This window comes from Lobosporangium transversale (assembly GCF_002105155.1).
Source record: "Lobosporangium transversale strain NRRL 3116 chromosome Unknown BCR41scaffold_18, whole genome shotgun sequence".
In the NCBI taxonomy this organism is placed as follows: Eukaryota; Fungi; Mortierellomycota; class Mortierellomycetes; order Mortierellales; family Mortierellaceae; genus Lobosporangium; species Lobosporangium transversale.
This window is the reverse complement of record NW_019028996.1, coordinates 383,050-407,845: the sequence shown is the minus strand read 5'-3', so window position 1 is coordinate 407,845 and position 24,796 is coordinate 383,050. Positions and strand designations below refer to the sequence as shown.

The 24,796-nt window shown below is 42.1% G+C and overlaps 10 protein-coding genes across 10 annotated transcripts; 4 read left to right on the top strand and 6 right to left on the bottom strand.

The window, feature by feature from the left end:
* The first annotated feature begins 101 nt into the window (after positions 1-101).
* BCR41DRAFT_353527 (armadillo-type protein) lies at positions 102-5,375 on the top strand. Its single transcript, XM_022024171.1, has 17 exons — positions 102-413; positions 509-556; positions 673-783; positions 894-977; positions 1,079-1,141; positions 1,253-1,513; positions 1,609-1,739; positions 1,864-2,002; positions 2,077-2,217; positions 2,315-2,453; positions 2,545-2,610; positions 2,695-2,863; positions 2,964-3,103; positions 3,209-3,283; positions 3,396-3,529; positions 3,619-4,503; positions 4,588-5,375. Exons 1-17 carry the CDS (start codon positions 159-161, stop codon positions 5,335-5,337), a joined length of 3,591 nt encoding a protein of 1,196 aa, XP_021881455.1. The 5' UTR covers positions 102-158; the 3' UTR covers positions 5,338-5,375.
* Positions 5,376-6,203: 828 nt separating this feature from the next.
* On the bottom strand, positions 6,204-10,779 carry BCR41DRAFT_305573 (Muskelin N-terminus-domain-containing protein; the record flags this gene model as incomplete). The annotated part of the gene is made up of 10 exons (XM_022020802.1): positions 6,204-6,334; positions 6,530-6,597; positions 6,690-6,893; positions 7,513-7,550; positions 7,667-8,143; positions 8,275-8,470; positions 8,569-9,044; positions 9,181-9,377; positions 10,380-10,487; positions 10,605-10,779. Coding segments are annotated over 10 exons (2,070 nt in total), but the record flags the coding sequence as incomplete, so codon positions are not given.
* A 598-nt stretch (positions 10,780-11,377) lies between these two features.
* Positions 11,378-12,474, bottom strand: BCR41DRAFT_353525 (Sucrase/ferredoxin-like-domain-containing protein). Its single transcript, XM_022024170.1, has one exon. The coding sequence runs from the start codon at positions 12,394-12,396 to the stop codon at positions 11,440-11,442; it is 957 nt and encodes a 318-aa protein (XP_021881453.1). The 5' UTR covers positions 12,397-12,474; the 3' UTR covers positions 11,378-11,439.
* A 303-nt stretch (positions 12,475-12,777) lies between these two features.
* BCR41DRAFT_353523 (H+-ATPase G subunit-domain-containing protein) lies at positions 12,778-13,743 on the bottom strand. The gene is made up of 4 exons (XM_022024169.1): positions 13,623-13,743; positions 13,409-13,490; positions 13,188-13,288; positions 12,778-13,060 (listed from the first exon to the last, which is right to left on the bottom strand). The coding sequence occupies exons 1-4, from the start codon at positions 13,623-13,625 to the stop codon at positions 12,887-12,889; spliced, it is 360 nt and encodes a 119-aa protein (XP_021881452.1). The 5' UTR covers positions 13,626-13,743; the 3' UTR covers positions 12,778-12,886.
* Positions 13,744-15,343: 1,600 nt separating this feature from the next.
* BCR41DRAFT_396244 (hypothetical protein) lies at positions 15,344-16,303 on the bottom strand (the record flags this gene model as incomplete). The annotated part of the gene is made up of 2 exons (XM_022028788.1): positions 15,344-16,083; positions 16,204-16,303. 2 exons carry the CDS (start codon positions 16,301-16,303, stop codon positions 15,344-15,346), a joined length of 840 nt encoding a protein of 279 aa, XP_021881451.1.
* A 174-nt stretch (positions 16,304-16,477) lies between these two features.
* BCR41DRAFT_377752 (60S ribosomal protein L3) lies at positions 16,478-18,847 on the top strand (the record flags this gene model as incomplete). The annotated part of the gene is made up of 2 exons (XM_022027122.1): positions 16,478-16,480; positions 17,687-18,847. The coding sequence occupies 2 exons, from the start codon at positions 16,478-16,480 to the stop codon at positions 18,845-18,847; spliced, it is 1,164 nt and encodes a 387-aa protein (XP_021881450.1).
* A 103-nt stretch (positions 18,848-18,950) lies between these two features.
* Positions 18,951-19,680, top strand: BCR41DRAFT_353521 (hypothetical protein). Its single transcript, XM_022024168.1, has 4 exons — positions 18,951-19,023; positions 19,142-19,195; positions 19,290-19,368; positions 19,457-19,680. The coding sequence occupies exons 1-4, from the start codon at positions 19,000-19,002 to the stop codon at positions 19,513-19,515; spliced, it is 216 nt and encodes a 71-aa protein (XP_021881449.1). The 5' UTR covers positions 18,951-18,999; the 3' UTR covers positions 19,516-19,680.
* BCR41DRAFT_422118 (hypothetical protein) lies at positions 19,638-20,468 on the bottom strand (the record flags this gene model as incomplete). Its single annotated transcript, XM_022030105.1, has 5 exons — positions 19,638-19,837; positions 19,939-19,971; positions 20,086-20,120; positions 20,245-20,290; positions 20,439-20,468. 5 exons carry the CDS (start codon positions 20,466-20,468, stop codon positions 19,724-19,726), a joined length of 258 nt encoding a protein of 85 aa, XP_021881448.1. The 3' UTR covers positions 19,638-19,723.
* Positions 20,469-20,687: 219 nt separating this feature from the next.
* BCR41DRAFT_322598 (nucleophile aminohydrolase) lies at positions 20,688-22,102 on the top strand. The gene is made up of 5 exons (XM_022021477.1): positions 20,688-20,984; positions 21,079-21,285; positions 21,361-21,507; positions 21,619-21,826; positions 21,936-22,102. The coding sequence occupies exons 1-5, from the start codon at positions 20,827-20,829 to the stop codon at positions 22,038-22,040; spliced, it is 825 nt and encodes a 274-aa protein (XP_021881447.1). The 5' UTR covers positions 20,688-20,826; the 3' UTR covers positions 22,041-22,102.
* Positions 22,103-22,114: 12 nt separating this feature from the next.
* BCR41DRAFT_353516 (N-acetylglucosamine-phosphate mutase-like protein) lies at positions 22,115-24,735 on the bottom strand. Its single transcript, XM_022024167.1, has 6 exons — positions 24,539-24,735; positions 24,177-24,294; positions 23,480-24,022; positions 23,234-23,357; positions 22,986-23,146; positions 22,115-22,881 (listed from the first exon to the last, which is right to left on the bottom strand). Exons 1-6 carry the CDS (start codon positions 24,634-24,636, stop codon positions 22,279-22,281), a joined length of 1,647 nt encoding a protein of 548 aa, XP_021881446.1. The 5' UTR covers positions 24,637-24,735; the 3' UTR covers positions 22,115-22,278.
* Positions 24,736-24,796: the final 61 nt, after the last annotated feature.

Here is a 24,796-nt window from a genome sequence, read left to right as displayed (position 1 = left end):
ACCATTTCTCCTAAATATTCTTGCACGTGCGGACTCAGCCACTTGAAAGCAGCAGGACTAGCCTCAGTAGTTACATGGAATGGTTGGACAGTTCTGCTCAGCTGCAAATAAAGCATCTCAACTTGCTAGCTTGATCAAGCATCCGCTTCATCATCATCATGAAGCGCAGCACGCGGGAAGCAGATCAAGGGGGTGGGCGCCAGAAGTACTCACGGCAGCAACAACGTGGCAAGGGCGCAGGATCGCGTACAGTTGTTCAACAGAACCCAGTACTTTCTCTACATAGCACTAGGGATACTGATAGAATTATTGAAGATAGTCATATAGAAGAGCAAGAGTACAGTGGGAACTCAGAAGAGAGTGGAGAGGACGAACATGATGGAAGCGAATTGGAGGAAGAGGCTTCGAACGAGGTGAGAATGGGTGACAGGCTTTCTTTTTTTTTTTTTTTTTTTTTGCGACATACCTGCTAACGGTTCAGAGAATGCGGCAATTGTTTATCCAACAGGAGTTGATGCTCAAGCTTAGCTCAAAGTTTACACGGATGCGGATAAAGGTAAAAATGATTGTAATGAGGATAGGATACTATGATCAATATCACATCATTTTAGGCAATGTTATTGTTGTGGGTAGTGATCTAAAAAAAACTTCCGTATTTATCTTAAACCTCAGGCTCTCAAGCTGCTTCTTAACCGGCTTTCGGACCTCAATAATGCAGAACAAGGTCGTCTTGTGGCAGTCGCTCAGAAGTTGCTTTCGAGCGAAAGAGACAAAGGTGCAAAGGTGTGTGTATAATGTGGTTAATGTTACAATTCAAAATAGTGTTGTTAATTCATTCGTGATGGCGAGCCTCAACTCATATTCAACTGCTTCCGTGTGCCCACATGTCTTAGGTGCTCCTCATACAACTCCTTCAAAATACGCTCGAGGCAACTGGAATAGATGGTCGGAGTGTGGTGGAGCATCTGTTGGAGCAAGTATGCGATTTTCGAGTTTATTCACCTTCAGTTTTTAGGATTTGTATGTTGGCGACGCTTTCGATTCTCATTTTTTAACAGCTTCTATTCTTCTCTGATAGCTTCAGGCGGATTCTACGGAAGTCAGGGTCCAGGTCTATGACGCAATTTCCCACATTATCAAGGTGAATGGCTCGAGTGTCAATTATAAACTCACCTTAACCGACTTATTTTCAGAGTAAACTAATGATGATGGGAAGCTCAACTCTACCAATACCAATTGTTTATGCGAGTAGATCGGAAGACTTTCTCGCAATAGTCTTTCCGATATTAACACTATACGAGCGTTGATGACTATGTCCATCGCTGAGCTTGATGATCGCCATCACAGAATCCGTTCTGCAGTTCTTCAACTAGTTGCTCGTTTAGCACCACTGCTTAGGATAACTGATCTCATAGATGAGACAACACCACTTCAACAGGAGGGGTATTCAAACTACGATATTCAACTTATTGTTAGTAATTATGTAACAGATCCGGAGCCGCGAGTTCGAAAGGTATTGAAATCGCTGTCTACGATGAAGGTCTTTTTTTTTTAATAGTTATGAAAAAATGTTATTGAGCTTGAATATTGTGTTTATGCTTCCACTAGAATGCCTGTAAGGCGTTACTTGAGCTCCATAGACAGGGCTTTAAGCTTGCACTGGTAATGTACGATGTGGCAATTCAAGCACTTATTGACGACTATCAAGAGGTTCGCATGGAAGGACTGGATTTAATCTTGTATGTATCTGCCCGAAGCGTTCTTGCTCATTTTTTCGGCACCCCCAAGTGTGAAAGGATGCATGCGAGGACATAGGCCATACAAAGCACTAACATTTTACATTTGATGAACTGATGCTTATAGCATCCTGAGTAGCCTTTATCCACACACAGCTGTCCAGAACCCATCATTAACGCAACTACAGGCAACGCGGCTGGTGGATGATGCGTTTATCCGAACATGCGATATGGTTAATGATAGCTCTATGACTGTTCGAGCAAAGGTATACTAACGCTTACTTGGTTCTACAAGTTTTAGTGTTTTTTGAAATAACTTAATATTCACATCCAATTACAGGCCTGCGCAAGATTAGGGCAATTTAGGTCAGTTGATTACAAATATTTGTCGCAAACGTTTAGTAAACAAATCATGGCTCACCTCCGTGTGGATGTGGCACCAAAGAATCTCGCTGCTGGACCGGCTCAAAAGGCGGCTCAGGTAACCAAAGCTGTCTGTTGAAGTCTGGCCTTATAGGCAGTTCACATGATCTAATTCTTTTTTTTTTTTTTTTTTTTTTTTAATCTTTGGATGAAAGAGAGCCAAATTGATTGCGACCCCTGAAGGTGATCAGGACGTGACAGCACAACAAGTTCGGTTACTTGACTCCGGAGCATGTGGAGCGTTTGTTCATGGGCTTGAAGACGAATATCAGGACGTTAGAAATGCAGCGATTGGTAAGAGAATCCCTTGATGTTTTTGGAACATCGTGTAGTGCAACTAGTAATGATGTGCTGATATATGATCGTTCTTTTCAACTCTAATTAGATTCTATCCGCGAGCTGTGTCTACATTACCCTGAGTTTTCTTTGCTTGCGCTGGACTACATGGTTGGTAAGTTAAGCGTTTCATGACTCTGTTTCAACTCCATCATTCATACTTTTATCAGCATTTATAGCTTGGGCTACTCTTCCATAGACATGTTCATGGACGAAATTGATTATGTGCGCCTGAATGCTTTGACAAGTCTCTACAAAATCGGGAGCAAAGCGCCTATCACATTCGATACGGAACAGCTTCAGATTACTTTGGGTGTTTTGGAGGATGCAGATCGTGATGTGCGAGAGTCAACACATAGGATGTTGGAGTAAGTATTAATCTTGAACTTTTGTCGTTTCTCTATGGAGTGCCAATATAATTGTGTTAATGAGCTAACCAGGTGCTGAATGTCTGCTTATTGGCTTCAGGGTTGTGACAATGGCGACTGCTGATGGTATGACGTCGTTTTTATCTAGTATTGAGTCGAACATGAAAAGGTTCCCCGAGGATCAGCTCTCCATCTATCAATGTATCAGATCGGTTGGCCGGCGACATGGCGTCTTTATCGGTGAGTTTTGCTTTTTAGGCATGGCTCTTCTTGGCTCATTGAGCCTATAAAAATGTAATCTCATCTTGGACTGTTTGTTGCCTAATCCGCTTATGGCTTTAATAGAATCTATTGTTGCTGAAATGTTGAACCTTGATGCGAAATATCTACCGATTGAACAAAATGTCGAGGATATGCAATGTAAGTATTCGATCTTGCCACGAATAATGGGTCTTTTATTTTATTTTATTTTATTTTATTTATCACAAAACTGACCTTGCTTCTTTTCTTTCTTTCGTTCTGTTTTGTTTAGATGGTGGTCATCTAATTCTAATATTCAATGCTGCAACTACGGATCCTCGTATATTACAGATGTTGCCGAAATACACATTTAAGCACTACGCATATCTACGTGATAAATACCCAAACTGTTTCCCCGAGCCTTCGGTAGGTGGTAGTCGCTTGGATTTATAAATCTGGTAGTCAACGATGGCAATAGCTCTTACTATGGTTGCGGTCGCTATTTTTTACCATAGGAAATTCCATGTGCAGGAACGCAGCCTTTACAAGAGCTTGCATCCGCACTTACAATGACCATTGCTAACGGCACTGAATATGAAATGGATGTCGAACAACCTGGCTCAGATACTACTCAATCTAGACATGGCGTAGCGTCGGCTTATGCCACCACAATCGCGGCTATGAGGGTTCAAACGGAACAAGATGCAGAATCGTTCTACGAACAGGTCCTCACCAATCTAGATCGCATCTACATCCTTTGGAGAAATGAACATGTATCGCAAGGGATGGCAGCCAGTAGTGCCCGTCGAACACTACTCTTGCAGCAGATCGCCGTTTGCCAGCGTGATTTACGATACATTAATAGAGTACATACAAGGCAGGGGCGAAATGCAGAATTTGTAGAGATGTACCTTGAGTGCTGTGAGCTCTTGATTCAGATCCAGGATAGTTATGATACCCCTTCGTTCATTGTACAAGCTCCGATCCTTTCAGCTCAACTTTTCCGACTTTCATACTATATGGATCATACCTTCCTGGGCCTTGATTCCACGGCGAAAGTCTCTGTAGGCTACTTCCGTGTCTTGGCTAATTTGGTTTGGTTTTTTGGCATGGCTCAGAATAAGGCATCGGCTCTGTTCACGGCAGCTTCTTTGTCGTCTTTACCAGTTTCAGGGTCCGGACAAATGAATCGTATAGCAACCAAGGGGTATCTACAGTCGATGCTCAAGTTGGCTATCAAGCGAGTAACAGATCTGCTTCAGCAAATGGACCAACCTGAAGTTGATCATCAACGCATTCAAAGACACAGAGCAATGCTAGGAGATCTCCGGATATCACTGCTTCAAGCATTCGAATCACCTTCAACTGGTGAAATCATCAAGCTCATGTCAAATATTGTGGTAAGCTACTGGCTTCTCTCTCTTTAGGCCTTTAAGCTTTATGGCTACACAGACTAGGCAATATTAATCAACATTTTTTTTCAGAGATTTGTGCCAATGGAAATCGATTTCCACAGTCTTGACCTTCAGAGGATTATTGCACAAATTACCAAGCCCATCTCCAATCGAGATACGCCTCTAGACATCCATCCAATGTTCCCATTCCTAATTAACGTGGAAGGCATGATTAATCATGTAGGTGGTAGTACGGCTGGAATTGCAGTACAGATCACGTTCCCACAGGGTGTGGTGCGTCATTACTATCCACCACCAGATCATTTCACTCGCATGGATAAAGAGGGGAAAGCTGAAGACGATAAGCTTGAGACTGATTCACTATCAACTCAGCCAACACAGACACAGACACATTCATATCGACTTCGGACGTCAATCGAAATTTATCCAGACGCGACCTGGGGCTCAACACCGACAGAGCTTCGCATCACACTTTCACGCTCTTTCCGACCGGACCTTGTTGGCCATGATGAATTTATCTGTCGATTTGCAGAGGAAATTGCATTCAAGAAACGACAGGCACAGCAGGAGCAACAGCTCGAACAGCCATCAAGCCAGTCGTCATTATCATTGTCATCGGGCGCAATGAGCGATGTTGCACATCTACAGCAGCCTGAACGAAGCACAACATCCGTAGCAAGTTTTCGCCGAGGAGCTTCGGATGGGCACTCATTAGTCTCATCAGGTCCAAGCTCGTCGCTTGCTGAACAAACACAGAGCACATTAGATATTTCCAAAAGTGTCTCTTACTATGTTTCCCGTAGGAATATTTTCTTATAAGATCCTGACAATATCATTAATAAAAGAGACTACGAGCAAACACCTTGAATGGTCATTCATAAATTGTTTGTTATTATTATTGTTTAACCCACTTTGATCAGATCGATCAGATCGCCTTTGGGTTGTTTCACTTCTTCGGCAAAAAATTCTAGAAGCCGCTCAAACAGCAGTATTCGGTCGTGATGGAAAGTTTTCAAAAGTTCATCCTGAGAGTCCTCGTCCCATTTACCCGTTTCCTCGTCATATTCGTTTATCATCTCGGTGTTTTCCAACATTAACTTGTAGTCTTCTTCTTCATACTCCTCCTGGCTGTCCTCTGTGTTATCTCTATGCCTAACCTTCTCACCATTGTTGTCCAATCTTTCATGATCTCGACTATGTCCATGACTACGAGTCGTACGTCGACGGCGTGGAGGCAAAGGTCTTGCAGACGCTCTGCGTCGAGAATACATCGGGGGTAATGATGACGGAAAAGGACCTATCTCTTCATCTTCCTCATGCATAAAGGAGTCGCTGTCTTCCCTTCCTGAATCGATTCCTTGTCCGTTAGCATCAAATATTGATGAGGACGATGAAGGCGAGAATGAGGACGTTGATGATAGTGAGGATGATAACGACGAGCAACAATTACAAGCAGGAAGCCACGTAGGTCTTCTAGCTGCGGCTGGAACCGTCGATCGTGTAGACTGCGAAGGGTAAGCAGAGAACATGGGATGGGCATTATCAGTTGCTGGGGATATGATAGGTGATGGTGCTAGTAGTACGCTTGTCCTTTGAGGACGTTCATTATCGCCGAAGGGCCCCATCCCCTTACGCATATTAGCCGATGTGCTTGTTGATGACGATGACGGCGAGAACACACCCAATAAGAGGCCACGAATCAAAGTCCTGAATTCTTCATTCTCTGCCTTGCTGGACTGATCGAGAACGCTGCTGAGCTCCATCTGCAGGAACCTGAGTGCTCGTGAGGACTGGTCTTGTTTATTCTTTGTAGCCCCTGTCGCTGTCGTCTTTCCATCCTTGCTTCCATTCGTAGATGCGGAACTGCTATTGCTATGGTGGTGATAACGATGATGTGTATCAGGTCCTTCAGGGCCAAGTGCATGATGGGTGTATTGTTGCTTGACGGACGAAGAAGTAGAATTGGCCAATACAGTGGTGCTTGTCAATGCTGATGTCTCCGGCAGCTGACAGAGTTCCTTGAACTGTTGCGTACGAACGAGATACCTTGTTCTTCGAATAACTTCTTCTGAATTCGGCCTAGTTTTACGTGATGATAAACATTTGTTGAGTGTGATGCTGTTTCTCCAAATCAAGGAACTTTAAGGTCACATGCTAGGTTTGATGTTTACCTGTAAAGGCGAAGCTCCCAGAAATCATCCAGCCTCTTACTCATATTTCCCTGCTCGCCTGGGTTGCCTCCGAATAAGTACTGAACCTCATTGACATCATCATACACCAGTTGGTGGGCATACCGAGGGACTGGTTCAGATTCATTAGGGTCCCCCGCTTCTGAACTTGAATTTTGAAATATCTTTTGCCACGACCCATGATCACTAAGGACAAAGGCCAAGGTCATGGGCTCCGTAAGAATAATTGTTGGTCCATCCTTTATCGAGGTTGCTGTTGCTATTGGACCATTGTTATTGTTCAATATGCTATCATATTTATGATGGCGATGGTGATGGTCCGAATTGGATGCCAAATCCAATGGCATTGTAGCTTCTGCGGTAAGCGATGTTGCTGTTGTATACAAAATGCCTGGAATGGCCCCTTCCTTTGAATTTGGCGCAGCCCTATTAGCTTCCTGATCCTTAGGCTCGAGATATGGATCGTTCCTGAATCTGGCTGCGACAGATGATTGAGAGCTAGACACTGAAGGTGACCAAGATCTCGGGCTCACTTTTTTCCCAAGACTAGAGCTTCTAGTTTGCATTGTGCGGGTTGGGCCTTGCTCCAGTCCTAAGTTTGTTGATTCGGTGAATAATTGGGGTGGTGCCGTACTACAGCTGTTTATTCGGCCAGAGAGCCATCTCGTAATAGGCCGCATTTCCTGGCGTCCCTGTTGGCGTCCATTACTTTGTTTCCTTCGAACAGATCTAGGGCGCGATATACCATCCTCTATTTCATCCGTGGTGCCGACATCTGCCTGTGTATGAGTGCGAACAGAACAACAACAGGTACGCCCACGATTCATGATGCTTTTGAATGAACTAATGATCCCATCACCACCCGCTTTGCTAGAGTCTTCTAAAGCCAATTGCACATCTCTGATAGCATCCATTTGATCCTTTCCTGGCATCTTGAATACCCAAAAGCTGTTTTTTACCGTCTCAGCACCCAATGTTCTGTCCTTGACTAAACCCGAGAGTACATAGATCTCACGGCATCTGGGGGACACGGTGGCACGTTGCGTGAAGCCAGCTTCAGGTCCACCTTGCTTGTTGTAGTCCTTGCAGACCTCAATCACTCGATCGGCTGCAATATCATACACATAGAAATCAGACAGATAATCCTTGTTCATCTGGCCTGCAAAGATCACCAGGCTACGTGTTACGTTATCATAGAGCATTGAATGTCCAATTCGAGAGCGCAATATTGTGTTTCCATCTTGTCTAGGCGGTGGGTGTCCATCTGTACGAAGAAGTCTCCAAATTCCGGACAAGATATGGTACGAATACAGGCCACTGTAGTGCTGTACATTCTTGTCCAGGTGAACCACACGTCCCCCAAAAACATAAAGGGTTTGTGAAACCGGATCCAAGCACATTTGGTGATCATAAATGAGTTCTGGGCCATTCATGGCCTATGAATAACAACGGTCAATATTTGATTATGAGAATATGTTTCTCGCCAATAATTGATACGTCCTAAATTCAGAATATCTGCTGTTGCTGCAATAGTGAAAATAGATTCAAGGATATTAATGGGCCTTACCGCGGTATTAGCGGCAATCTTTGTCCACCGACCTCGAGGAGGCGAGTTTGGGTCAATATCGAAACGCCAAAAGTCGGAACTCAAATCAACTTTGCTTCTGACCTCAGGGTCGACATACTTGCCCAGTAAAAAAATTGCTTTTTGTTGTGGACTGAAGCAAATTTTATGACATGACCGAGCGCTCGGACCACCTTGTCTGGATTTATCCAAGAAAATACCAATATAGCAATCAGCTTCAAATTGTCGACTTCCAATCAAATAATCAATATCCGTTCCTTACTCCCCACAACTTACAAAGAGCAATCAGCAGAGATCAAGATCCACTTTTGTGATGGTATGTGATATGCCCAAAAATCGGCCAAGTCCCGTACTCCATCCCAGCCACCCATTAGATACACATATCCTCCTTGGGTATCGATGCACATCTGGTGTCCACCCCGATGCCTGGGGCTCTCTTCTGTGTATGGATGGTAGAAATGATGATGATGATGTAGTCCTTGGCGGTGGCTATTAGAATTGAGACGTTTCCAGATTGGTTTATAGTCATACGATTGAATATAGGCGTCAAAAAGACCAAGCTGTGCAGCTTCCATCATGAGTTCCTCCACACGTTTGAAGTTCCCTTTAATCACTAATTCATGATACACTTTTGTGAGCAATGGGTCCTCCAGTTGAACGTTAGTCCGTTGTTGTAATGCTTCGAATGCATCTGTCAAGTTCCTCTGGCGAAAGTGTTTGAGGCACAAACGTACGGATTCTGTTTCACGAAACTAGATAAGATAGAGCGTGCTTTTCTCTCTTTAGTTAACGCTTAATTGTATTTGACTGTAATGGAAACCACAGCGGCGGTTCGCGGAGATTTCTTTTCTTTTTTTTTTTTTTTTTTTTTTTTTTTTTAACACCTACGTTAATGTACTGGAAATATGTTTCTTGAACTAATCCAGGATCTGCTACACCCTTGACCTCTACATGCCACACACTAAAGTTGAAATTGGCGCCCCAAGCCATTAATGGTACGATCTTAATGTACTGACAGGGGAACACAACCGAATTTGTTTTGTGCTTCAACAGGAATGTCTCCGGCTCACTGTCATTCCGTAGCCCTATTTAAAAGATGCCGTATAAGTTTCTGCGGAAAGCGAATAGGCAGGAGATAGATTTTTTATACCACCAAAACAACATGATTCGTTCAACAATATGATTTTATGACTCCTCATGAATATGCGTTGATGCCTGTTAATCGAACCAAGAAACCACAGGAAAGAAAAAGTCCAAGGGAAAAACGGTATAAACAAGACCAATAAAAAGCAGGAACAAGGAAAAAGAAGGAGTGGTTATGTATGACGCGGTACATCTATTTGGGGCTAGAACCCAAAAAGCTATGTAAAGCAAGAACAAAAATAACATAAAAAGAAGGGGGGAAGGGGAGGGGACTGGTGATGCAAATAAGGATAGCGTGTGTGCTCACTTTGCCTCTTGGGAACGAGTTCATCTCTTAAAACGCAGAACTACAACACAGACTAGTTTAGCCTATCTTTTTGGTGGCGCTGCAACATAAATATAAATATCGTGCGGTATCGTTCCTCTGTTCGAATCAGTCGTATTTGACTTTCATTGTCACTTGAAGCTGGAATATGATCAGCCTAGAATGCGGGATTGGTTTTTTGAGAAAGATTCTGTCGTGCTCTAATATTCCAGCACACTCTTACTCATCTGGAGTATTTAAAAAAGAAGGCCCTTTTGATCGACACACCCTGTAGGTCAAAAGAGTAAATGATAACAAAAAAAATAGGTTGCTTGCTATATGTCTCCTGTCCTTTGGATGATCTGGATTACTCAAAAATGAAACAGATAGGTGCAGCCAGGTGCAGATAGGCAAGGAATTGGCGAATGGAAGTAAGAGGAGTGACTGGAGTGTACAGTTGTCATAAGTAATGCATTTAGAATAAATACAGGAGGTATGGGCTTTTTTTTTTTTTTTTTTTTTTTTTTTCTCCCATCAATTCCGCGTCAATGCGCTTCTTACGTTCTCTTTCGGAATAAAATGAAAATGAGAGAGATGGATCAGCAAACACCACACTTCCTTCTCCTTTCCTTGAACTTACCGGTATGCAAGAGCTCGGTCATGTTGGAAGTGGTCAGACCCCCGAAGACCTTGAACTCTTTGAGGTTACAGACATGAACCTTGTGATATTTTCCAAAAGTAATTGAGTCTAAGAATAAAAAAAAAGAAGTAAAAGAAAAAATCCAGCATTATATGATCTGTTATAATTACATACGATCGACACAAGTTAGTTGCTTGCTACCAATTGTATGCCTTAGGAACGTACGAGCAACGGCCATGGAGTGCAGCTTGATCATAATATATTGCATTTGATTGTTGGATCCAGAGGACCATCGGGAGGATTGGTCCTGAGGATTATTAATCTTAATATTTTCTGGCAGGTATGAAGCTGAATACGATGAACAGGAATGCACATCATAATCAAGAACGCGCGGACGCATAATAGCGAGGGCAGTCAAGTATTCGCCTTGCCTTCTGTTGGCTGCAGTGATATGTGAGGGACTTGAGCATAGTCTGTTTTTATGAGCACAGCAAACATTTTTAGACGCCTGCAGACGAGGATAAGAATGCAAGCTGACTTGTGGTCCTGGTTGGAGCATCATTGTGTTTAAGATAGTAATTATATATATATTTGACTTCTTTCTTTCAAGAAAAATGTGTAGGCGTTCAAGTGAACAAGCGAGAAGACGAAGGGACAAAGCAGACAATTGGGGAAATATGCGATGATGTTAGATATTTAAGAAGCAAAAAGAAAAATAAAAAAAAAAGAAAAGAAAGAAATAGAAAGGAAGAAGTAGTGTAAGTGATGTGTCAATTATGATGACAATAGACGCAAAAGCAGAGACAGAAACATATGGAGACAGTAATTAAAGAAAAAAGAATAAGTTAAGCAACTGAAGCCGCCAGTAGGACAAGCACATTCAAATGAACATTCAAGGTAATTACACATCTCCATCATTCCCACTCTCATGATTTTTTTTGAAACATAGAAACGAATATATAAACGCGATGCTTCTGTTTGGCCGACATAGCGGACTTGTTTGAGTAAAATCGTTTAATGTAATGATAGAGTATTATTAGACTATTCAAATCTTCATCCTTCACCATGCAGTCTTCTTCATCTGTAGGTCAAAACTACCGTTCATGCTACCTCGATACAGCTCCCTAATGATCTCGCCTCGTTCAATTGTCGCCTCAACAATTGCCTGGCTATGGCATGGCTCCACTCGTCCGTACCAGACAGCCATGCCTTCATTCTTATGCACAATCACATTGCCTGCAAACTTGTGTCCGCCAATATGGCTCACCATCCAGATCTCGACATCACCTTCACAATCGCCATAGAGGTCCTTAGATCGTAAGACTCGCATAAACTCCTTGCGCAAGATGGGAGCTGTCACACCACAGCGTTTGTCCCGTCGCTTATGTGAGCAGATCATTATGACAGCCTTTGGCAACCAGCGTAACGCACGGAATGCTGTTTTGCCTGCTTCTACTTCAATGCCTTGTTGATTATGATCCGTTGATGTCGTCGTCACTCCCTGAAACGAGATAGATCCAACTGCAGGCCTTAGGAATGCCTCAAAGAAATCATTGCATTGCTCCGGCGTGACATTATTGACGATGATCTGATCTGGTAAAATAATCACCTGCCATCCAGGACCTTCCCAATTTTCTGCTTTTCTCGAACTATTGGTAACTAAAATCTTTTCTGGATCACGGTCATCTGTGTCCTTAAGTCGTTTCTGGCCCTCATCAATGGCTTTGGAAAGATGAAATGCCAGAGAGTCTTTATCTCTATCAATATGCGACTCCCAATCATCCTGGCCGGTCGAGATGAGGATATGGCGTGTATAGGGTTTGACAGAATAGAGTAGAGGTCTATCCTGGTTGATCTTTAGGTGTGATGGGTAGTGCGGGTGATCTTCTTCACGGCAAGGCGTAGCACAACTATGGCAGTCCGCTACAGAAACAAACGGTGATGCTGATAGGTCCAGGTCCTCACTACCTGTAGCCAATTTTTTGACTTGAAGGAAAATTCCCTGAACAAAATTCATTTATATTTTATTTTGCTTTCGATGCTGATACTGAAAAGATGATGAAGTATGCAGATGAGAATGAAATGAATTGCTGCATTAAAAAAAAAAAAAGGAAAAAAAGAATAAAGCAGCGTGCAAAGCTTTAATAGTTTTTTATTTTTTTTTGACTCCAAGGGAGAATGAATTCCCGGCTGTGTTCTTGTGTTAAAACATTAACAAGACGAATGAATTTTGTTTCGCTGCGTAGACGATGAGACGATGAGGCATGCTTTTGCCAAGACAAAATGAACATTGAAAAAGTTAAAAAGGATCTAAAAAAGGAAAAACTAAGGCCAGCGCTACAGAAAGGACCAAATCTGATAAGATGTCTTTGCTACGCTTTGCCTATGGTGTTGTTTACTGTTATGAAGCAATGGCATGCATATTTAATTACGATAAAAAATGCTCATATTCAACACGACTTTTTTTTTACTTATAGGCATAAATTTGGATATAATCTAGTTTTTTTTTAGGCGTTGAGGTGTGCATTGCGGTGAATCTTGGGCTCCACACTGTATACAGTTTCTAGCAACTTTTGAAGCACAGCGTCCTTATTCTTGGCAAAAGCAGCTTCAATTTCAGCGCGCTTCTGCTCAGTTTCAACTTCGACGCGATGAGTAGTTTCATCTGATGATCCAGCGTGCTAATTTTTTTTTTTTTTTTTTTTTTTTTTTTAGATAGATAGATACCCAATGGGTTTAGTTTTCATTGGTAAAAGAATTGTTACCAAGGTTCTATCATGTCAATTCCATGTGTATCCAATGCCTCACCTCTTGCTCGAATCGCTTAAAGTCCTCATTCTTAGCAGCCTTCAATTCTTCAATTTCTTTTGCTGCTTCTGCACGAGCATCCTTGAGTCTCTGAACGCGATCTTTAAAATACATATTACATGAAAGTAGGTCCAACGATAGTTCAGTGAAAATAACTTCAAGAATTTAATGACAGAAATCGTGGGGTTTTTTTTTTCTCTTTAAGAGTTTTTATCACCTACATTGGCGTGCTTTCTGAACAATCTTGGCAGCCTCTTTCTCAGCCTCGAGAAGCGTCTGAATACCCGAAGAGTTTGATGCGGCCTAATTGATTTTCCACAAAAAAAGTAAGTTTTTTTTTTTTTTTCTTGTCCTATTTCATTGGGTTTCATTGCTTCATGCAAATATATGAATGTTGACGTCTATGGACACGCCCTATATCGATTCAGTCATTACCATATAGTTTTATATTCTAACAGATAAGCAAAAGAGAGTGAGAGGGATTATGTATAAAATATGTTGATGTGTAATGATAAATGCAGGTTAACAAGATGGAATTGTAGTAAAAAAGGGGAGGTAATGAATGTCACTTGCTCACCACGAGCGAGGGGCAGAAGGATACGTCACGCTTACATCACGTGAAGACTCTATGAAAGCGAAAATTATTTTATTGCTGCTGTCGTTCATTATGGTTAGCCCTTTTCAATTTGAAAAGGTCTAACCAAAAAGAGCGACAGGCTTGACCCTCTGGTCTCCTTCCCCAGAATTTGTCTCCATATCACAGGTACAACTATTAGCAGTATTGGTAACATCCTCAACATCTGTACGTACTCATTCCAGCACCATTCAGGGGTATACTTCTTTTTAATCGATTAACTGAAGATACAAAGGCCTCCTTTGATGATACAGATAGCTGTGAACAACTTTGCAGATGTAGTAGCCCGCCATAATGTGGTGGTGTATATTCTTCGAATCCAGGTTTTCTCTAAGTCCCCAATCATGAGAAGGCAGTTATAGTTGATGCCGTGCTCAGCATCTGTGCTACAATATAGCCTGGTTCTCGAGACATGTCTTCTGGCTGGAGTATAGTGGGCTTTATTCTTAAATATCTAGGAGTACGTGTTTTATACGACAGTACACTTACAGAGCTGTACCGGTATTTAGATAGTAGGTTTTCATGCTATGGTTAATCGCTGCACTGCCGTATTAAAAGGTGTAACAAGCTGACAACTCTAATAGATGCAGAAATAGCATTCGTTGTAGAAAGGTGGGACGACTGTTCGAACTCTATATGATACTGCCTAACACCTGAACACTGCTACATGTCATTGACTTCTCCACGTCCGATTCTCATCTTCTTTTGTGATGCAGGTCTCCAAATAATTTCGTTAAAGTCTACATGTAAAAGGCCGGGATATTCCTTAGCCTTTCACATTTTTGGGCAACGGCTTTCCACTCATGTAAATAATCCTAAAATCATCCAATCTCTTGCCATCCTTCGAAGCCTCAAAAAGCTTCGTCGTAGGATTAATCTTTGCTTCATGCTTTCCTCCAAAGACTGCATCCAAATAAATCTCAACCTGGTTTCTATCGTCTTCGACTTTCTTTGCTACTTACTCTCCGCTTTCCTTTGTGTCCCTCGGACTCCATTGCTGATTCATCACGATCGTCTCTCTTTCTCTTAAAGGCCTTTGAAATCTGTTTGCTTTTAATTTTTTCATGCTCAGCGAAGCTTTGAAGTGATACTTGAATAAACGTGCGATTGTAAATGAAACCAAATATAGGGTATCCTTTGTAGCACCTCCGTAACACATTTTCATCCACTTTCGATGGCTTCGCTGTGGTCATATCATAAATTTCCGATTGGATACGCAAAGAAGCCTTGGGTCTTCTACTGAGATCTGTTGTTTCAAGAATGACATTCCTCTGCTTTAAAAGCCCATGTTCGATCGCTCTTTCAAACTGTTCATTGTTCCATGTTCCATTTTTCATGGCAAAGGCTATATCTTCAGGAAGAGGTTGTTGTCTTTACAAATCAACAAGGGCAAGGTTGGCTGATGGACATAAGAGTTGGTATACGATCATACCACCTTCTTTGACACGATATAACAAGCCTAAATCCTGGATTGATATGCACTTGGAACTTGCGTACGGTGCAAGGTTTCATTTTCTCTAGGTCAAAAGATGCGTGAAATGGCCTCGAGGTGAATTTGCTTCGACGTATCGTCAAGTTTTTGATAGTATTTCTGGGTAGCTTCTGCAAAGGATGCGCGTCGTTCATTCTCGAATTTTTTAATTTTTTGTACAGTAGTCAAGTGTACGTCTTTGGGTCCAGACTCGTTAAGAAACCCGACCAGCATGTTGAGTCCCCTTGAAACGTTGTTTGTGGCTCTCTTCGCTTCCTCCCTAACACCTTCCTCTGATAGCAGGGGACTTGATGCTAAAAGTTTGTCAAAAATCGTATTGAAGAGCGGACCTACAAACTCTAGGATTGAATCGACGTCGCGGGTGAGTATTATAGTTTCATAGCCAGCAAACGCCGTCACGGTAAAGATCACTCGAGCTCCATTGCTCGCGGGATCCCATAGATGGATGTCAATCAGAGGTCGGAAGAGGTTTGGCACTGGTTTACCATCTTTAAAAAGCTTGCCGTGCTCATCGATGATAGCAAGGGTCTTCTTATCCACCTGACAGACTAGCGATGAAAGGATCCTAGAAGCTGTACAAATCGCAGTGTCTACAGCAGTTGGATTTCTTGAAAACATCTTCAGAATCTCCTTGAAGTCAGCAATTGTCAATCTATCCTTGCTTAAGGCAAAAAACCGCTCGCATATTTCTGTACCCGTTTTACCGACATTTGCCTGAACTAGTTCGCCAGCATCTGTTACGTAGAGTACTGGCCACCCTTCCGCATAGGCTTTGGCAAGCAAGGAAAATGGCGAGATAGGATTTTCCAACTCCCATAGGTCCTGCTAATATCTTCTGGATTGAATACTTGCTCTCTGCTGAAAATTCTTTCCACACTTCAATCATCTACTCCGTAATGAAAAATGAATCCCCTGGAAAGCCTTCGCCAAACTCTCTGGGCTTCTGTCCGATTGAAGACAATATGATTTGATCACCAGCCTTCTTGCCATCAAGAGCCTGTTTGAATCTGTCGCGTAGATGATCACTAAATTAATTTTTTTTTGAGATGATATCCAAAGTCGCCCTCGGTTAAATAGCGTGAGCCGAGACTATTTAACCGGGGACGACTTTGGATTTCATCTCCATAAAAGAATTGGAAAGTCGTCCCGTGGTCCGTGCGCGGCATGGTGGTTTTTGAAAGTATGTGCAATTAACCTCCACTGAGCCTCAACAAGGCGTACATATTTCTCAGAAACAGTACCCATACAGATATATAAACTCTTTGCAATCTATTAAACATAAAGCGCTTTATTACAGCTCTCTATATTGCTCCATGTATTCACTTTATTTTCATCTTACCTATTCATGTAAATGCTAAATATTCACCTCAGTTGCAATTCATCCGAATATGGCGACTGCTCGGACTCCATAATGGTGCTGTATAAACACTTGAACACTGCCACATGTCATTAACTTCTCTACGTCCCTTAAACAATACTCTTTGAACTTTTGCAAGGGATGTGTCAACACTTCGACAAATATGTAGCATTTGATGGCTACGTCACAGCCTTTGAATTGTGGAAGGGCTGAAACGGGAACCATTTGTGTCTTTACTAGCAACAGGTGTAGTTTCAAAAAGGTTGCCTCCAAAGAACAAATCCTATATCCTTCATTGCTCAAAAGAGACAATGCTGTCTTTTCTACGCCCCAAAGCACGCCATAATCCTGTTGAAAGCGTTCAAAGCAGAGGCTCATACCGATGTCTTACCGCTGCCTAGTCCGCTATCAATTACAAAAGGTTTATTAAGTGGTAGGCTTATAATTGACTAATACCGATATCGGTATGAGTCTCTACATGGGGCATTATTTGCCCCATGGTTTAAGAAATTAAGAAGCTCAATCCCCGATTTATCACGTGGTTTGACATTTCACTTATAATGTTTGATTGCGCTGTGGTTTGCTCTTTCTCTTTTCGCTCAACTTAATAAAAATGGTACAACCAACGTTGACAGATATCCAAAACATCCACCTTGCTTTCCATTTATCCATCTATCCATTAATCCACTGATCTATATACATATCATTCCTTGCAATATCTATCCTCAATTGATCAGTTGATCGTACTTCTTGCCTTCGACATCCCCTCTTCATCCATAGATCCTCCAATTGACTTAGCATCATTGATTCTACGATGCAGCAGCGCAATTAACCGATCAATCTTACACATTCTCAGCAAGCCAAGAGCCGCTTATGTGTTTTTTTTATCTGTGTTAATTGCATTGCTATCGACGAGAAGTCATTGTACCTGAGAAAAGAGGCAGACTATCACTATTAAAATATTAATGCATACAATCTAACATTTAGTTTAATCCCTCTGTCCGTTGTCTGAATAGTCTCACCGAAAGTTTGAGAGACCACGCCACGGTTCCCTTGGGTTCTTGCCTCGTAAGCGCGCTGCTCGCCACAGAGGAAAGGCTAAGTCCTTCCCAAAGGATGATCCCTCTAAGCCTGTGCACTTGACTGCCTTCATGGGCTACAAGGCTGGTATGACTCATGTTGTCCGCGATTTGGACCGTCCTGGCTCTAAGATGCATAAGAAGGAGATTGTTGAGGCTGTGACCATCATTGAGACTCCTCCTATGGTTGTTGTTGGTGTTGTCGGTTACGTCGAGACCCCTCGTGGTCTTCGCTCCTTGACCACAGTTTGGGCCGAGCACTTGTCGGAGGAGCTTAAGCGCCGATTCTACAAGAATTGGTACCGCTCCAAGAAAAAGGCTTTCACTAAGTATGCTAAACAACACGCTAATGGTGCTAAGCCTATCCTCCGCGAGCTTGAGCGCATCAAGAAATACTGCTCTGTCGTCCGTGTTATTGTCCATACCCAGGTGCGCAAGGTTAAGATTGGTCAAAAGAAGGCCCATGTCATGGAGATTCAGTTAAACGGAGGATCAGTGGCTGATAAAGTCAAATTTGCATATGAGCACTTTGAGAAGACTGTGGATGTTTCGTCTGTACTGGAACAGGATGAGATGATTGACGTGATTGCTGTCACAAAGGGTCACGGATTTGAGGGTGTCACTCATCGTTGGGGTACTAAGAAGCTTCCTCGTAAGACTCACAAAGGTCTTCGTAAGGTTGCTTGTATTGGAGCATGGCATCCTTCCCGCGTCATGTTCTCTGTTCCTCGTGCTGGTCAGAATGGTTACCACCACCGTACCGAGGTCAACAAGAAGATTTATCGAATTGGAAAGGGCGAGGACAAGTCTAATGCCAAGACTGACTATGACTTGACAGAGAAGGCTATCACCCCTCTTGGTGGTTTCCCTCACTATGGTATTGTCAATGAGGACTATGTCATGATCAAGGGTTGCTGCGCTGGTACCAAAAAGCGTGTTGTCACCCTCCGTAAGTCTCTTCTAGTCCACACTAAGCGCTCTGCTTTGGAAAATGTCCAGCTCAAGTTCATTGATACCTCCTCCAAGTTCGGTCACGGCCGTTTCCAGACCCGCGAGGAGCGCCAGCAATTCCAGGGCACCTTGAAGAAGGACCTTTAAGCAATATTGATCATGTTACTAATTTAACCTGTATAATAAACCTTAAAAAATAAAATTAAATAAACAAGTGACCGTATTTTCATATTGTATTGAAATTTTCACTTTTGACTTGAGTTTTCGCATCTAATAGTCCAAACATTTGAACGATTGTCATGAACGAGGAACTCAAAAACAAGGTGCAACATGCAAAGCTAACTTGAAGCGAGTTCCGCTCAAACTGACTCGGCTAGAAATGCTTTTCGTAAATTTTTCAAGTCTAATGCGATGCTTTTTTTATTGCTGGTGGAAGAGTAGATTCATGAGCTTGACATTCTTACTGAAGAACTTTCATCTTTGAGACCAAATGCGGTATGCGTGGGAAAATAAAAATAAAGCATACCATTTAGATATTTTCCGCAAAGATTAACTTTTATTTTATTTTATTTTATTTTTCCCTTTTAAGACGGTATATGCTAAAAAGGTACCATCCTCTAGGGTCCTGTTTCGTGAAAATAAGACGATTTTGACCGAGATAAAGAGGAGTATGTACATGTTAATGGATCATTTTTCTGTTCCTGCTAATTAGAGGCGTACAGTGTTTAATACGATTTCTGTTTTTTATCGTTATAGAGGAGCTGGTCGAGGCAAAAGAGGCTTTGGTAGCAATCCCAAACCAAGCACATGCATAAACACCTTTTTAAAGATATACTTCCATACTTTCAGACTTGGACAAAAACGCAAGCTCAATCATGGACCTATGCTCCTTTAGAATAATAAAGATATAAAGATACTTCCCGAGCGACAAATATGAATAGGCTCCTTTATTTCTTCGTTTATTAATAAAAATATCGAATGGGACAAACGTCTTCATCGTAGCGATAGATAAAAAAAAAGTGTCTACACGTTTTTGTCGCCCGATATACCTTCCCGTGCAGCTTTTCGTGCAAGCCGTTCCTGTTTTAAGCGCTCGACCTCGTATGTCAATTCCTTTTTGTCAATACCGGTGCGTGTCTGAGATCAAGGAAGCAAGTCTGTTATTTTTCTTCTTTTTCTTTCAAAGCCTAAATCATGGCATATTCATTTCTCACTTCAATACATATTTCCCCCCTTACGTTGACAGTCTCTGGAGCAGGCCAGAATTTTGACTAAAGTTTTAAGTAAGTTACAAAAGATATAGGTGCGTTAATAAGGAAGTAAGGTAGGGCGTAAGTTTAAAGACAATGTGCACCGAGTCCGACCGTCCCACTCTGATAACTTACGCCTCGAACATGTTTGTCGTAGAATTCGGGTGCGCCTAAAATTATTGTGCCCATTCGGATATAACAAAAAAAGGGAGGTTCTGTTAATGACATATTTCTTTTGAGGCATTCTTCTAAAGTCGTAAAGGATCAGGCCTAAACTTATATCCAGTTTATTACCAAAGTACACCATGAACATGACTGGTGTGAAAATGTAGACACCGAACTGTATACCGCCATTGAAAGAGTTTCCGAATAACGAAAAAAAAAAAAAAAAAAAAAAAAAAAAAGAAGAGAGTAACGTTGAGTCAAGCGGTTAAGAAGAAAAAGAAAATATTGGTTGCTGCATGCATTGTTTTTTTATTATTTCATACCTTAAAAACTTCGAGCCTTGGACCTCCCATTGCAATGCGTTTGGTTACTTGTTTGGAATAAAGGAATGTCAATGAAAGTTGCTCAGAAAACCAACATTCAAATTAGCATTCAAGATATGCAACCCAAATTCCGCCCGTTGATTGGCTAGTCATCCATATGACATCAATTGAGCAAATAATGTCGCGGAATATTGAAAAGACCGTCCACAGCCGCGTCTTCGTGCGTGGGTGTGTGACGCGTCCCTTCATCGCTATCCATGCTAATTTTTAGACACCAACTGTTCATTCTATTCATTTATTCATTCATTTTCCCTTCAAAAAGAAAAAAAGACAAGTTCTTGACATCTCCACTAACTAATATATCCTAACCAGAACAAGACTAGGAATCATGGACCATTTTCCAACGAACTGGGGAAACCCTCGCTCAGAGGATGTCGATAGCTACAACACCTATCCTATCTCATCGCACATTGGAAAGGTCCCTCACAGTGTCACCCAAATTGCGGGCTATGGTCACACCACTGGTCATCCCACATCTCATACTCTGTAAGCTATAATTCCCTGGTGATAGTCAAGATAACCGTAAATCAATGTTGTCCGAGTAGCTAATGATAAACGATGGGATCTTCTTCTTGAATAGGCAGCCAGTAGTCACAGGAACGTCAGTGCTTGGCATCAAGTTCAAGGGGGGTGTGATGATGGCTGCAGATAACTTGGCCTCCTATGGGTCTTTGGCCCGTTTCCGTGACGTCGAGAGATTGCACCAAGTGGCCGACTTTACTGTCCTGGGTGCTAGTGGTGACATTTCGGATTACCAATACGTCAAGCACCTTATCGACTCGCAAATGTATGTTTTTTTTTTTTTTTATTTTTTTTTTTTAATTCTTTTCCAGAAATATTAAATCTTTCTTAATTTTTATAGGATCAAGGAATACAACGCAGATGATGGCCACACATTAGCGACACCCAACATTTATGAGTACTTATGGCGTGTCATGTATAACCGCCGTTCAAAGATGAACCCACTTTGGAACACTTTTGTTCTTGGAGGCGTCCACCAGGGCAAGAGGTAAAAATATTAAAAAAAGAAAGATGCATAGTAGCGTCTAAGAGAAATATCTAATATTTTAAATTTTATCTTATTATATATTTTATTTCTTGTCTACCTTCAAATGAATAGCTTTTTGGGAGCTATTGATCTGAAAGGAACACCTTACCAAGCACCATCCATTGCCACAGGATTCGGCTCTCATCTTGCTCAACCCATCTTGCGCAAGGAACTTGAAACCCGTGGAGGCGAGGATAACATTACGGAGGAGCAAGCGGTCGAAATCTTGAAAAAGAGCATGAAGGTCCTTTGGTACAGAGATGCTAGAAGCATGAACAAGGTATCTATTTTTTTTAAAAAAAAAAAAAAAAAAAAAAAAAAGAAAAAAATATCAATACAAAGGCAAGGACTTCTTTTGCTAACATTTAGCATCATGAATCTTGATTTAGTTCCAATTGGCAAAGATTACAGCAGAAGGCGTAACAATTTCGGAACCCATGTCTGTGGAAACAGAGTGGGCCTTTGCCGAGAAGATTCGCGGTTATGGTGCTTAAAGTCAGGAAATAAAAAATAAAGAGGAGGTTGCACGTCTCAATAAACTCGTCAAAAGTTTATCAAAGAGTTTTTTTTTTTTTTTTGTTTTTAATGTTCAAGGCTATAAGTAAGCATTGATAAGAAGGGTTTGGGATATGAAGACTTGCGACCAGATGCTATATCTTCGATCTATTCTACAATGGGATCATGGAAAGGAAGGGAAAGGGAGGAGTATGTGCAATAGTGTAGTTCCGCTGCCTAGATAAACTCGCGAGGACGAGTGCCAGAGCCGCAAGAGTTGTAGTCAAAGACAAGTCCACCAATCCTGAATGCGAGCTCATCCGTCTCAGGGCGAGTGGCCGCCTCAGCATAGACACGAACCACATCCTCAGTTCCAGAGGGACGAACAAAGGAGCGTCCATCTCGGAACTTGAGGACGATGGCGTCAATTGCATCCTGCAGTCCAGCGGGCTCGACCAACTTGCGCTCAGCATCGACGGTCTTGAAAATGGAACGATCCTTAACGACGACCTTGACCAAACGATTAGGCAGGTCAGTGTATGCCTGGTCCCAGACCTTAGGGGTCCATTGTCTCTGTGTCAAGATGGCTTCAACAAGGAGAAGATCAGAGAAGGCATCACCAACAGCTTGGTTAATGACCTCCGAAAGCGCACGAAGGGAGCGAACGGCAACAGCTTGAGCTGGGGTGGATCCTTCAGTAGAGTAGATAGTTTTGAGAGCAGTGGGGCTGAAGAGAACGGTACCATGTCCATTGGCCTCAAAATAGACTCCGACATCGTACTTTGTGGCTTCATGATGCAAATACTTGACTCCGGTGGGAACGCAAGAGACGGGCACATTCTATTAATACAACAAGAACAAAGAGCAGCAGTAAAGTAAGTTACTAATGATTATAGCGAGCCCAATAAGCAATAACAACCTTATAACTCATGCCATTCACATACCAAGGTGTTGCGGAGATATTGAGTCGAGGCTCCATTGGCATAAGCAGTTTGAACAACACCAACGGAAATACTGTCAATACCTGCAGCCTTAACGATGTCGATGATGAACATGGCGGCAAGGCCTGCAATCTTGTCACCATCCAATAGCCTGAAGGTGCCATCTATAGCAAACCAAAAAAAAAAAAATCAGAGAAAAGCCAAAACAAAGAATTCAGAAATAATATCATTAAATAATTTCAAGACATTACCATCATCCTGATAATAATAGACAAGACGATCAGCATCACCATCAAAGGAAGCATAGCGCTCATTAGGGGCTGTCTTCAGTCCGACGGGTGCACGCTGCTGGACTTTGACATAGTCAGCTCCAGCCTAAAATCATGAAATGGAAAGGCAGATTAGTTGTTGATCTATTGCCTCCAATAGCGCGATCCCAAAAATATAATAGCCCTAAGCTGTGCTCCTTGTGTTATTCATATTGCATTAATACATACATTGAGGTTCAGATTGACCGGGTTGTCAATATCGTCATTCACAATCTTGCAGGACAAGGCATCACCCAAGTAAGGTAGGAATTCTTTGAACTTGGGAGCTCCGACTCCATTGGCACAGTCCAAAATCAGAGGCGAAAGCTTATTCTTACCCTCAACTAGGACCTTAAAGGCTGCGGCCAACTTCTTATAATACCCTTCCGCAGTAGGTTCACCATATGCCTCGGGGGTTCCAGCGGTGTTGAGGCAGCGAGTGATATAATGGAGCTGAGGAGTGGTGAGGATACCATGATCCGTGTAAGTAGCGTCAAGGACTTTAAGGCCGTCAATGAAGGCTTCAACTAACCCCTTTCCACTGGGGCGTGTATCGCGTCCAATAACGACATTGGCAGGCTTTGTAAGATCGATCTTCAAATTGTTGACCATTGTGTGGATATAGTCGATAATTTCTTCGTTTGACTCTGCGTTCGCAATTGCAGTACAGTGAGCCTCCCAAGAGGATTCGAGCATCTCGCCCAAAGGATCCACAAGTTTAATACCATTGTCCTATAATATTTACAAATACATGAACATCACAGACAAAATAATGCATGCAGGAGGAAGAATGAGATATCGAGAAAGTATTAGTGAAAATTTCAAGTAAACTTTTTTTTATCTTGTGGGCCTCCAGTCCAAAGGTGCATGAAGAAAAGGCTCTTACAGCAGCAGGATTGTGAGAGGCAGTTATCATGCATCCAATGACTTTTCCGTCGAGTTTCTTGGAGCGCAAAGCCGCCACAATACCGGAGCGGAAAACGACAGAGTCTAAGAGCTCAGCCCTATAGGATATTGATAAAAAAGGGTGTCAGTAATCATTCTCGATGATAAACGTTTGATTGTTCATTGATCCTCTTGACCTGGTCCCTTTTTTTTTATCTTTATTCTCAGGATATAGTGAATCGAATAAAGCTTTTTTTATCGCTCATTCATTTGGCCAGAAATAAGCGGCTCAAGAAAATGCTGGAAGTCGTTTTGAAATATGACGAGTATGTATGAATGACGACAAGGATAAAATGTTCATACTTCATACGAAATCCTGCAGTGCCATAGCCGAAGCGATAGCTAGGCTTGGGGTACTTCTCAGAGAGCACCTTGAGACTTTCGACATTGATAGCAGCCATCTTGGTATGAGTTTGAAGTTGGTTAATGTTTCAAAGAATGAATGTCTGAAAGGAGGAAGGAAGGAAGATGGAGAGATGAAAAAGAATGGAAAAGAAAGATGGAAATTAAATGCAGTTTGCTTTATTGGACGGAAGCTATTTTTAATATTCCCACAGAGGT